The following is a 14,023-nucleotide window of genomic DNA, read 5'->3' as shown; positions in this document are numbered from 1 at the left end:
CAACAAGTGAAGAAAGCAATCATCCAAGAGGGACAATAAGCGTTGGCTTGGGTGCCAATAAAGGAAGTGAACATCGTCCAAGAAGGGACATGAAGTTGGCTAGAGTGGTGCCAACAAGTGAAGAGAGCATTTGTCCAAGGGGGACATGAGTCTGGCTAGGGTGCCATCAAGATATACAAGAGGCAGAATTCGTCCGAGGGGGACACTATCTGCTTACGAAGCTGGAAGTGCGGGGTGAAGCACTAATTTATGCACAAGGAGGTGCACATTTTGAGGAAAGTTTGAGTTTGGGTGAACGCATGCAAGAGGTCCTTGGCCAAGTCCAAGAGTGGGAACGCGAAGGTCATCACAGAGGTGATTCTACAGAGGTAGACGGACGAAGTATGTAGGATCTTGAGTTTGAGCCTAATGAACTTATGTGGATGAAAGGTGTTGCGCGGAGTGCAGGAGTCTTGAGGATAACCAGCAGGCACGTCGATGAGGGCATTGACATAATGAAGTGGGGGAGGATATGATGGTCCGCACCTTTGGAATGGTCTAGTGGCATTTTCATAAATATTTGAAGGTTGGGATCTTCGATCCCGGGCCATGGGAATTTCTTAAGAATGTCACTAGGATGGTGCATGTCGAATGGCAGGCCAAGATTCGAAGGTTTGTTAGAGAAAACCTCATTATGATTCCTCGTACAAAGTGATATCTATTGCTGCCAGAAAGGAAATGGCTCAATAAGCTCTTTAGGGGGGTGGTCCGTGTCTGGCTCTCCAAGGCCCCCGGCTCCGGCTTCAAGCTTGGGCTAAGCGAGCCTCCCATGGTCGACGGCAAGCCATGGGGTGGACATAAAGTGTCACGTAGGTGGGCTTATGTCTCCGAGGGATAGGGAGTCCCGAGGACAGTACCGGTAGGCGCTTCGAGCTGGTATTGTGCATCACTCCGGTGCCAGAGGCTAAGTGTAGCATTCGCTATGCCATTTTCTATCGGCTATACCAAGAATGCACGTAGGCCTTTGTTACAAGGTTGTGGCAAATGTGCCGGTGAGCGGGGGCTCGGGTTCTGCCTCGCTTAAGAGGGTCGGAAGCTAAATAGGTACGGACAGGGCGACACCGTGCCATCGGGTGTTATTCGTATGTGGGCTTCCATTCTTGTGTTGCCACCTTGGGTGGCATGTTGGCACGATGCTGGCGTGCATGCTCTTGGGTTGGGTGCTATTCAGGATGTGCATGGGTCAAGGCCCGAATGGAGAACTAGGTTGCTGGCTAGATCTTGGCACAAGGTTGAGTAATGAGCTACCGAATGAGCATGAGGCCATCGAGCTAGCTTGCTGGGCGGCAGGAGCCATGATGATTATGAGAATCAATAGATGGGGTGAGCATATATGCTATTAACCGTGATACCAGGAAGAAATCATAGTCGCTAATGCACGAGACTCGTGAGAGTAGTTCTCGTCGGTGAACCTCAGGGGCATACAATTGGTATCAGATGGGTCGATATATGAACTCGGATAGTGAGAAGGCTAGCCATGACTAGAGAGTTTTGGCGCCACACGGTCTATTTCCGCGGCATAAAATGTAGGACCGTGACACACAGCATGGTGGTCTTGTCCATCTACTTCTCTATTTCTTTAAAAGCGTAGTAAACATGTAATTCACTTGTATGCATTGATATGCAGAACCAAAGAATAAATTACTTTTATTTTATTTTATTTTATTTTTCATAAAACAAAGTGTTCATTTTTTATCTGTTTAAACACTTGAGAATTTATTTCATTTATGTTGAGGTTTTGGTTCATAAAATTGATCATTCCTAGATTGTTAACTTTAAACCAAAAACTTAAGCTACCTAGAATGGTCATCATTATATTTATATTCTCAGTGCTATGTATGTAACTCATGGATATATGTAGGAAACCAAAAGGTGATCCACCTTCATAGAGGAGAAGACCCTATTAGTGGTGGTGGTCAGCCAATACAATGTCATGTGGACTCTTGCTGCATAAATTGTTTTCTTGATGGTGGAGAACTGTATCTGTATAAGTATGGTGCTAATGTTGCTTTCTTTATGGCCAAAACTTAAGGGGGGACATGTACAACATGCATCTTAAGCGCTTCACTTAAACTTGCAAGATGCTATGCAAGTTTGCTCCTCAAGTACTATATAGACTTTGGTGCATACAACAATTTCAACAACCGTGAAGACTTTGCAGTATATTGCAAAACTGGCTTGCTGTCAAGGATAGAATTCCTTAATCATGGCAAGAATGGGCAGATAGCATTCCTCCTAGCTATCTTTGTTGTTATCTTTGTTTTTAAATCTGCATTCTTCATGACTAGTGATTATATTGATGTGGCAGATATGGTTTATTCCATGTACTCTATATTTAGATTTATGACTGATGAGGTGGAATCTGGGAAATATAATAAAGTTCCAATTAAGAAATTGTCGGCTGCATTACAAAGAAGAAGATCATAATCTCCCATCTGGATGAGTTGTTACTTTCTTTTATTTTTTTTTTTTTGGGTGGCTTTGTGGTGATTATATGTTACAGTGTCAAAGCTGTGATTTTCTGCTTCCAAAATGTGTTCTGAAATCAAAAAGGCATCAGAGCTGTTACAAACAAAACTGTGAAACACACACACTATTTATATTGGCCTATTGGGTGAGAGAATTGGTGAGAAGGGAGTGTGTGCCTTCTAAAAGATCCCCTGCTGATTTTTTTTTTTTTGGTTTCTAATAAATCTTGTGTGATTGTTTTGTATCAAATTACATAAGCAGTCTAACAATCTATTTTAAATTAGGGAAAAGCATTTTACATATAGATTGTAACAAATGACGTTTTAGTCTAGTTTTCTGCTGGAGCTGGCAAGTTCTCCTTTACAGTAGCGTTTAGAATGCCTGGAGGGATTGAACAAGATCAATCATCCACAAAGGATGTGGCAGTGTTATCTAATAAGACATCTTTCTAGTAGTTTGTGATATCCTTCTATACTTCTCTGACTCAGTTTTCTTACAATTTTTCAGCGTCTTCAACTTAACTATCATCTTTTCTTAAGTTTTACAAAAGTTGCAACAATTCTCACTTATATTCATGCCGTTAGGTTTAGTTTCTCAATGCTAGCATATTATACTTCTATATTGGGTATCTGTTGTGTATTTGCCCAAATCTTTGAGTTTCTATAGATGTAAAACCACCACATCTTTCTTATATTATATATTGTATAACAAAATATAATCTCCATTGCCACTTTGGTATTGATTATGATAGATGCAGCTAATCTTTCCTGAAGATACAGTCATCATGAAATGCACAATCTAGTCCTCGATCATCCAGAAATAGGCTCCAGAGTGCACTCTTCAACCTCCCTAGTTGTACAAGACCTTATCGGGACCCTTTATTGGCCTCCATTGATATATCTAACTGAGTTTCATGTTATTTGCCAGTATGAAATGAACAGTTATGACCTCAAATATGACTGCTAGTAGGCCCTGACTTAACTGAAACACATTCAATTGGTGTCAATATGTAGATAAACAAACACTTCTAAGAAACACATTCAAATGGTGTCAATATGTAGATAAAAAAACACCGTTACTGTCACATACAAAGTGAGGAGTGAACCCGAAATAGGCCATGGACTTGGATCTACCAAATGATAAAAATGCCTCTGAGATCCAATCATAAACCACTTTGCCTCGGTTGTATGTAAACCCCCCTTTCACCCTCACCCACTAAAGTGGTAAAGAAGGGCCCCTAATTTTCTTGCTATCTGACAGGACAAACAAATAGGAAGGGATCATTCTTTCATTGCATTGATAGAAGTCTAATATGTAGATAAAAAAACACCGTTACTGTCACATACAAAGTGAGCTCATGATGTAATTGTCCAATTCTAGCTAGCTTAATCTGCAGCCATTTTCATCTTGGTACTACATGGATGATCATGTTCTTTCTTACTCTTACAATCGTGTCCATTTTAGCCTCATCATTTATTTATCATATTCTTCATTTGGAGTTTCTATGTTTTCTTGTTTTACCCCCTTTAGTCCAGTGGTTATTATCCATGTGCATGCGAGGTTGGTGATATTGATTTCTTTAACAGCTAAACAAAATATTTCAACCAGTAGAAACAATGCAACAAAATATGTTACTGTCTCATTAGGTATAGGCAATATTGTTAAAGCTCAATTCTACAACATGGATATATGATTTCTCTAACAACTAAACAACATATTTCAAACGGTAGAAACAATTAAACAAAATATGTTACTGTCACATTAGGTATAGGCAATATTTTTAAAACCCAATTCTAGATCATGAATATTAGGTGTTTCTCTTTCTCTTGTTTATATATAATAAATTCAAACACATATGCATATTAGTTTCTGGAGGGTGTCTCCATCAAAAAAACTTGTACGGCAAGTAGGATCAATGGAAAAGTCATAGCATTGACATGTCCTGCACTTATTGACTAATTGTTTGATGGGGATAGGTTGACATACAATAGCAGTATATGTTGACTAGGTTATTTGCTTCCATACTTATTTGTTTAAGAATTGGTTGGTAATGGACTTATTGACTGTTGGATAATATGTAAAAATCTATTTAAAATTGGAGGCTTGTATATGATAAAGGAGGCTAAGAAAAACTGTTTTGGTAAAAGAAAGTGAGTGGGTCGAGATTAATTGTAATTTGAAGGAAGAGAAAAGCTAAAGAAAATAAAGAAGGATGCACGTTTAAAATATCCAAAGAGATTTACGTGCACTGCTTTTCAATCAATAGGGGATAAGCAAAAGCATCTTTCTTAGAATATCAAATGCAACAAAATCTAAAGATATATAAGAAATTCTAAAACTACAATTTAGAGACTATGAAAATGTATCTCCATTAAACTTTAAACTCTTTAGAGAAAACTTGATAATTTAACAATAAAAAATAACAAAACTATTTAAAAATTCTTTTCTAAAACTTCTGTAATTATTAATTAAATTAGAAGTTTTGGAAATACGTTTGCTGATAAAAAAAAATAAAAAAATTGCTCTTTCCAATACATTTGAAATAGGTCGGGTACAAGGCTTTGAAATAGGTTGGGTACAAGGCTATGTATAAGCCTTAAGGGTTTTTTCGATAACTAGCCACTTTACAATTGCAATTTAGAAAAATAGCAAAATTTTTTATTTTTTTAAAAACTAACCAATATTTTACCCGTTTGGACTAAAATACCCTTATCTATGGCAGAGATGAAAATAACCAATATTTTTTTCGATAACTAGCCATAATGATGCTAAGCCCCGTTCAGCTGGAGTCCACACCTGAAGCCCATTGCAACAGTTATTTATTCTCTCTCTCTCTCTCTCTCTCTCTCTCTGCTTTGTCTGCAACCCTTGTTCAGTTTTTCCTGCACTGTTGGCTCTCTCTTTCTCTCACTCAATTTTCTCGCTACTAAAAAACTCAACCCATATGTAATTAATCCTATATAACACTTTTTGGCGTTTGGGCATTCAAAGTTCGCCATTTTTATTGAGCCGCATAGCTTTTGGGGCCATAATTTTAAAGGTTAAGATTTTTTTTCTCTCTTGTTTCTTTCGTTTAAAAAAAGTTATTTTCACATATTGATAATCATAATATCTTTCTATTTTTATTTTTTATTTTTTGTTTCTTTTAATCTTTGATTCTTGATATATTTTTTTTCAAAAAAAAAATTTATCATTTTCCAACAACATTTTGAGAGCTTAGTAAATAATAATAATAATAATAATAATTGTCAATTCTTATAGTTATTTATTTATTTATTTTTATTTTTTGGTGAATGTCAATTCTTATGATATACTTTCATAATATGCAGAAAAGCATGAACTGGGTTGGATTAGATTTACATTTTGGCATTTTGCTACTGTGATGTCCATATAATATGGATATTCTGAAAAGAAGTGAGGACTGTTTTCATGAGTGTTTACTGGTGGTGTAATGTTTGTTGTTGCATTTCTATGATTAACTTTGAGCTTCTTGTGTTGTTTTCATGAGTGATATTTTATACTACATTCAGTTTCTCATGGTGACTTTCAAATTACCAAACCGGTACTTATAGATCATCAAAGGTTTGTGGTATTCTGACTTTTTCACATGGGAGATTGGTGATGCTTGTTTTTAGATATTTCTTTTCTTGTATTTCTTACTTTCAAATTTTAATGAAGGTATTGTTTTAATTCCTCTTTTTTTTTTTCTTCTTTTTTTTTCTTTTTATCTTTTTTTTTTTTGGGTTTAGAAGCTCTCCTTACAGTTTTGATCTTATTATAAGAGTTCTATAAATAATTATTGTGGAAATTCATTTTTGTTTTTTTGGGAAATATTATAGCTTTCAATGATTGCTGTTAGTATCATTATTTATTTTTTTATCAAATAAATGCTCATAGTTTTTTGATAATGATTCGATATGCACTCTCTCGGTCCAGTAGCTAGAAAAGAAGATTGGCTATTTTCATCTCTGCCATAACTTCCATTTGACTCTTACTTTTTATATTCAAACTCACAAATAGTTGGTGTCTGAGAATTATTCTTGCCTTTCTTGCATGTTATTATGTGATTAGGCCATAGATGGATCATGGATCAGCTTGATGAGTACTTCTGTGAAGTTCACCTTTTTCCTTTTGAGGTTGGACTTGTGTATTGGATTTCTGAAATGTGGCTTCACTTTGCTGTTTGTGGCATAGGAGAAGATTGGAAATCTGCCTACCTAATTGTTTATGTGAACTTACGTGTAGGGAGGTTGATTTTTCTTTCTTGCAAGGCTATTGATTCACTTGTATCTAGGCTGCATTATTGTGATACTGATAGGTCATATTTAGGCAACCAGAACAGAGATTTTAACTGGAGTGTTAGTTGTTTTTCTTGGTGTTCATGTTGAGATCTGGCTTATGACTGGTTAGACATAACTAATTGTATGGATTATATTTGTTTAAAAGGGTTTATGCTTCTTGTGGTTTTTTTCTGTTGGTGGAAAATTTCCAAATTTCTCATATGCTCTTGTTCATATGCACATCTTACACATATAATATGCTAAATTTGATTGCTGCATGGTTACTAATATTGATTTTCTATTTCTTTCAGCATTGGAGGAGCAACTGATGGACTGAGCAGAAAATTGAAGCACAAAATTTGCGATCGTGGAGTTACAAGTGCAAGCTGATAAAATTACACATACACTCACAGAGATAGATAAAGAGAGAGAGATATATTTCCAAAAAAGATAGAGAAGCATTGGTGGTGGTTTGTCCCCCATTAATGTAAGTTGCTTCTCTGTACAACATAGAAAATGAACTTATCTGAAAACCTTTAGTTGTGCTGTATTGAATGAGTTTTACAATTTTGAACCTTGTCATTATGCGCTATGCTTATAATATTGTTTTATTTGGTGTGACAGAAATGTTTGTGTTGCATGGTTAGAATGTGAAATGTGAAATTAAAACTATTGTGAAGTTGTGTTTTTGTTTGAATATAATGGGAGGTTTGAATGTGAAACCATAATATATCTATAGGTTATCTTTACGAAGCAATGTATAATGTACACTACTAATGTATAATGTATTATGCGCTGGTTTGAAAATCCCGTTAGGTGTATGTTATTTTGGTTCTGGAAAATTTTCCACCCCGAGGAAAATATTTTCTCTTTTTTTCCTCCTGGCGGGAATTTTTTTACTTCTGGAGGAAAAAATTTCCTCCAGGCGGAAAACCTTTTCCTCCAGGCGGAAAATTTCGTAGTTTGAGTTGCTCTTCCATATGGTCAATCACAGGCTTTGTCAATTTTGCACCTGCAGTACGTCGCTCATAAAACCACCTTTGCAGTAAATCCCGTATGTGCTCTATTAATGCTACTATTGGCATCTCTCTAGCATCTAGCAGAATGTCATTCAAGCTTTCTGCAATATTGGTTGTCATGATAGTGTACCTTCTACATGGACAAAGAGAACGTGCCCACCTTGTAGGGTCACATGATCGAATGTACTGGGCAGCCCTACTGTTTTTTGCCTCAATTGGCCCCATATAAAACTCAAAATCTTCAACCAAATATGCACTAGCTGCGAGCATGAAACATTATATTATTGATTCATCTTTCGCATGTCCATTTGCTTTAATATTTCTGCTTATATGGTACGTGCACAACGCATGGTATGCATTGGGAAAAACTTTGCATAATGCCCTTTCAATAGCGGGGTGTCTATCACTTACAAACACCAAATCTGGAAAATCTCCGATGGCATCCTTCAGGTTTTGGAAAAACCATGTATATGCTTGCTCGTTCTCTCCATCTCCAATGCCGAAAGCCAAATGATATATTTGCTTATTGCCATCCATGCCCGATGCAATATACATGTACCCTTTGTATTTCCCTTTCAATGTAGTTGCATCAACAGCCAATACGGATCTTATGTGGGATTTAAATCCCCTAATGCTTGCTCCAATCGCCATAAAGAAATATACAAAATTGTTATTATCGTCTGTTTTGATACGTGTAACAGTCCTAGGGTTCTTCGACACTAACTCAAAACAGTAGGCAGGTAACTTAGCAAAATTCTCCTCTGGAGATCCCCTAACACTATTAAGTGCATACTCTTTACCTCTCCATGCTTTGTTGTAGTTTATATTCACCCCATATTTCTGCAAAAAATCATGTTGAATTTCTTTGGGTTTGTAAACACGTGCAATACCTTCATATTTAGATTTGATACATTGCCCGATAACCCGGCTACTGGCTTGCTTGTGTTCTCGATGCACGATATCTAACGAGCAACTGTGTACATTATCAAAAATTCTCACAACAAATATTTCTCCATTTTTAAATGTGGTTGCACGTAGTCGCCATTTACAAGTATTTTCCAAGCATACAACCTCATACCGTTGTGTAGTTGATCGTGTCACCTTGAACTCCTTATTTTCTCGCATGCAATAGATACTCAGTTTATTTTGTAGGTCACGTTTGTTGCGAAATAATTGTCCAACTACTATGCTCTCACAGCCAGTGAACTTTGACGAAAATATGGCAATAGAACCACTTCTGTTGCTCGATGATATGTGGTCACTTGTAGCACGATGAACCCTAACATCATCAACTCCTTCATTGTTCATTTCAGGATGCATATCATTATCATTATCCGGTAACTCATGATCAAAATCTACATCATTATGACCAACATCATCCCCTGCTGCATTGTAATTCTCATCATGATCAATATGATGCAACTGCTCATACTCCTCGTCGTTAGGAAACCGTTCAGCATAGTCACCTCCAACATCAACTCCTTCGTGAATGTTAAATGATGTCCAGGCCCCCCCACGAACATCAACTTGATCTCTAAACTGAGTTTCTTGAACCATAATTTCCTGAGATGTAGCCTGAATTGGTTCAGTACCGGAAGCTTGTGGTAGACGACCGCCAATTGGAGGACAAGAAAAAGAATGAAGATTACTCCTACTATCCGAAGCAAATGCTGTTTGATGAACATTTCTACATACATGTTCAACTTTTGAAATCACCTCAACATACAATGGAGGCCGCATCATTGTCATCCCTCCATTCCTCACTTCTTGAAGAAAGCATTTCACATCCCTATCACATCGTATTTCTGTAGGATCCAATTTTTCTGCACATCGTCCATATATCCATTTTAGTTTTAGCAAATATTCATTTCGATCTATCTCAATAGAATTGAAAATCTCATCCTCTAACTCTGATTTTGTGCATCTCTTGCCGACGGAAACCATTACATTTTTACCATTTCGATATTCCCAATCACCACTATCATTTTGTACCAATGTTCCATTGTATAAAACCGCAATTACAATGTCATCATCTTCCATTTGACTACAAAATTAAATGAATAACGTTAAACTAAATCAATAAATATATAAAATTTTGAATAATATTAAACAAACATATTAAGTGTATTAAAAAAGTTGATTCTTTTTTTTTTTTCGGGCCAAATATAGCTTTTTCCTACTGGCGGAAAATTGGCGGAAAACTGGCGGAAAATTGGCAGAAATTTGCGAAAACTGACAAACTGGAGGAAATTGGCGGAAATTCATCTTTTTCGCCAAATTTCCTCCGTTTTTACTGTTTTTCGTGATTTTTCAGTTTTACACAAAATTTCTCCCATTTTCAAACCATATGCCACCTAAAGTATCTTTAAAATCACATAGAACATCTCATAAATCAATTTCTTGCATACCCATATCAAATAAAAAGCTTAAAAAACCCTAAACTAATAAAACTTACAAGAAAAAATAGAAAGAGAAAAAACAAAAAAAAACACATTTCCTTACTTTCATTTAATAAGAAAAAAGATAAAATTTTTACCTGATTTTAGTTTGAGATATGAGAAAATACAAAAAAATGAGAGTGAGAGGCGATGAGATGCAAAGAGTTTAGAGAAACCCCACGAACAGTTTTGTATAAACCCCACCCCCACGAACGAACGGCTATGTAGAAGAAAGGAAAGCTTTTGTGTAATTTTCAATTTTACCAAGGGTATTTTTGTCCCAAGGTGACTAGTTTTAAAAAAAAAAAAATTTTGCTATTTTTCTAAAATGGAGTTGTAAGGTGGCTATTTATGGGAAAAACCCGAACTAGAGACGGAAAAACATGAATTCAACCACCATGCTTGCCGAAATGAGAAAACAAGCCCAAGCCCATGTTTTACATAAACGTTTACACATGTCAACTTCATATGCTTTTAAGTAAACTATTTAACATCCTTTCATTAATTACAACACAGTGTCAACGATTCTTCCAGCTTAAGGAAGCACCACCACATCCTTATCTAATTAGGCAATTGCCATTGACCGCCATGAACTTAGTGCCTACTATTTAAGCAATCTTCCAAATTCATTTGCCCTTTCCCTACATCTAAATCTCTGGGGTTGGTAACAACTCTGCACTTGCCAAAAAAAAAAAAAAATAGTAAGATGAGAGGCTTAGAGTCGTGGAAGAAGACCCATAGGGTACTACTTCCAAAAGAAATCCAAAAGGAGGATTTGAACCTTTGGAATCACATCTACACATGGTGTCGAGACAATACGAATCGCCATGGTGATCTTTTTCTTCTTCATTTCTTTTGAATTTCTCACAGTCCTTTGCGTGCATAATATTGACAATTTTTTTTTTCTGTATTATTTCCCATAACATGAGCTAAATATAACGTGCATGACCTTAGGGATATATGATGGTGATGGAAAGGTGATTCAACTGAATATCACTCGACCAGCAGGCTTTATGACTCATGAAATATGTTCAACATGTGGTAATCATGATCAACTAAGGCCAGCGCAAGGTGAAGGTTTGGTCGTCTCAACCTCTCTTGATGATTTTCTTTCAGGTGGAAACATCTATCTCTTCGAATATGGTGTTGATCTAGCTCACTTCGGCTTTACCAAACTTTGGGAGGATACCTGTACCCTTGCATCTTCCGATCCACCTCAAGTTGTTGAAGAGCGTGCGTCTTTCCTCCTCAATGATGGTTCTTCTGCTGACCACTACCGTTACATAGACAATGGTAAAGACTTTGCAATATATTGCAAAACAGGGTTGGTACTGATAGATAGAATTGATTTCAGAAGAAGTAGGCAAACAGCATTTTTCTTGGCCATTACTGCTGTAGCTTTCTTCGATTATGAACAGAAACTTATGCTTGCTGCTACTTTTTGGGGTCTTTTCGGTAGATATGTGGGCATATACTGTATTTGTAGATTTGCTTTTGATATCGGAGCTCATACTAATGTTATCAAAGTTGATCAAGCAGGGAGTTTGCCTCAAGTTGAGATATTTTCTGGTACTGATTGGGACAAATGCACTCTTGAATCTTTAGTTGACACGTTTTTACTAATTTCGATTCTTGCATTCGCTTTATGTTTGCTGTCAACGAAGTGGTCTGAGCCTCTTCAAGCGTGGTCTGACACTCTTAGAGTGGTCTGGAGTCTGCCATACATCACGTTTTTCTACTGGGCAGTATTACAGAGGGTAATTTTATGGGTTTGGTCTCCATACACAATTGAAATTGTTCTTTTTTTTTTCTTTTTTCTTTTTTTTCTTTTTTGTTAATTAATAATTATAATTATAATTTGTTCTGTTGTTATTTATTATTGTTATTCGGTTCAATATGATATCATCCAGAGGCTGCTTTCGAACAAGATACAGAAGGGACAACTGAAGCGTGGGGATCACATCTACACCTATAGGCGCGGCCATTCCTACTCCCATCATGGTGGTCTTTTCTTCTCCTCCATTTATTATTATTCTTTTTTGTTACATGTATATATAACAAAAATCTGAATATGTATATATATATATATATATTAATATTATCTGACTCAGGGATATATGTGGGCAATGGAAAGGTGATCCACCTTATTCGAGGAGAAGCTTCTATTAGTGGTGGTGGCCAACCAACTCAGAATCATGTGGAATCTTGCTGCATAAATTGTTTTCTGGCTGGTGGGGAACTCTGTCTTTATAAATATGGTGTTAATATTGCTTTCTTTATGGCCAAAACTCGAGGGGGTACCTGTACACATGTCTTTGCTGCTCCAACTGAAGATGTCGTGCAACGTGCAGAACACCTCCTTGGGCTTAGAGGATTTGGTGCCTACAACCTTTTCAACAACAACTGTGAAGATTTTGCAGTATATTGCAAAACTGGCTTGTTTTCAACCATTGACTTCGTTAGTCATGGCACCAACGGGCAGATAGCATCCTTTGTAGCTATCTTTATAGCTTTCGTTTTTTTAAAATCACTTATAATACCGACTAGTAATTTTATTGATGTGGCTGCTGCAGTTTATTTCATTTACTCTGTGATGAGATATACAGCTGATTGGGGCACAGAAGTTACACCTCAGAACTTGGTGGCTGCTATTCAAAGTAGAACAAGAAATTCTCGCTTCTGGATGAGATGTTTCTTTAAATTTTCTGTTTTCTTGGTGATTATTGTTTACAGTGTAGGGGTGGGCATGGATTGGGTTGGTTCGGTTTTGGACTGAAATACAACCCAATCCATACATATCGGTTTTTCTAATTTACAATCCAAACCAAACTATTGAAGCATTAAATCCAAACCAAACCAAACCATTTATGATCGGTTTGGTTTGGATTGGTTGATCGGTTTGAAACTTACTAATTTATAAATATATAATACAAATAAAAAAATTTTCAAATATAAAATATAAATAATAAATTATAATTATCTAAACATAAAATAAAATTAGAATAATATAACATAGTCTACAATGGAAAATAAAAAAGAAAATATAGCAAATGATACACATCATGCACTTATTAAATAGCAAACATTAATGCCATCATCTCACTCCTATAAAATCAAATTAAAATTGTTAGAACAAATAATGTAAAATAATACATTTGTCAAAATTCATTCACTCAAGAATCAATGCATAATTCCTTTTTTTTTTTTTAACCTTAAAACTTTGGTAAATCATAAGTTAATCAACGTTGATAGGTTCACTAATTTTAGTTGATTCTGTAAGCTCTACAAAGATCAATACAATAAAATTAACAATAAATTATATTTAAACATTTATATATATATATATATATATATATAAGTAACAATTGGATACAATATATGTAGATATATATATATATATATGATGGGGATGTAAAAAATATATATATATTATGGTGATGGTGATGGACTGGTGGTGAGCGGCAACAAAGGTAAATATTTAGTTTAGGGTTACAACTTACAATTTGATTTGGGATTTGGGATATGGGGATGTAAAAGAAAAAAAAAATTATCTATATATATTAAAAATCAATATATCAAATTGGAAAAAAAATTTAAAAATTAATATATAAAAATGAAAAAAATATTCTAAAATTAATGTATAAAAATGAAAAAAATAAAAAATATATAATTTTTTAGTTATATAATATTTTATTTGGATTGGATTGGATTTATATTTCCAATCCATAACCAATCCAATCCATACAATTTATAATATTTTGAACCCAATCCAATCCAA

At 35.5% G+C, this 14,023-nt stretch overlaps 1 protein-coding gene across 1 annotated transcript; it reads left to right on the top strand.

Annotated features, from left to right (window-relative positions):
- The first annotated feature begins 10,787 nt into the window (after nucleotides 1-10,787).
- LOC112491337 (uncharacterized) lies at nucleotides 10,788-13,254 on the top strand. The gene is made up of 4 exons (XM_025072872.3): nucleotides 10,788-11,075; nucleotides 11,200-12,002; nucleotides 12,156-12,246; nucleotides 12,357-13,254. The coding sequence occupies exons 1-4, from the start codon at nucleotides 10,952-10,954 to the stop codon at nucleotides 13,019-13,021; spliced, it is 1,683 nt and encodes a 560-aa protein (XP_024928640.3). The 5' UTR covers nucleotides 10,788-10,951; the 3' UTR covers nucleotides 13,022-13,254.
- Nucleotides 13,255-14,023: the final 769 nt, after the last annotated feature.

Source organism: Ziziphus jujuba, chromosome 4 (genome assembly GCF_031755915.1).
Source record: "Ziziphus jujuba cultivar Dongzao chromosome 4, ASM3175591v1".
NCBI classification, from domain to species: Eukaryota; Viridiplantae; Streptophyta; class Magnoliopsida; order Rosales; family Rhamnaceae; genus Ziziphus; species Ziziphus jujuba.
The sequence above is the reverse complement of the archived record's forward strand: the minus strand, read 5'-3'. Positions and strand labels throughout refer to the sequence as shown.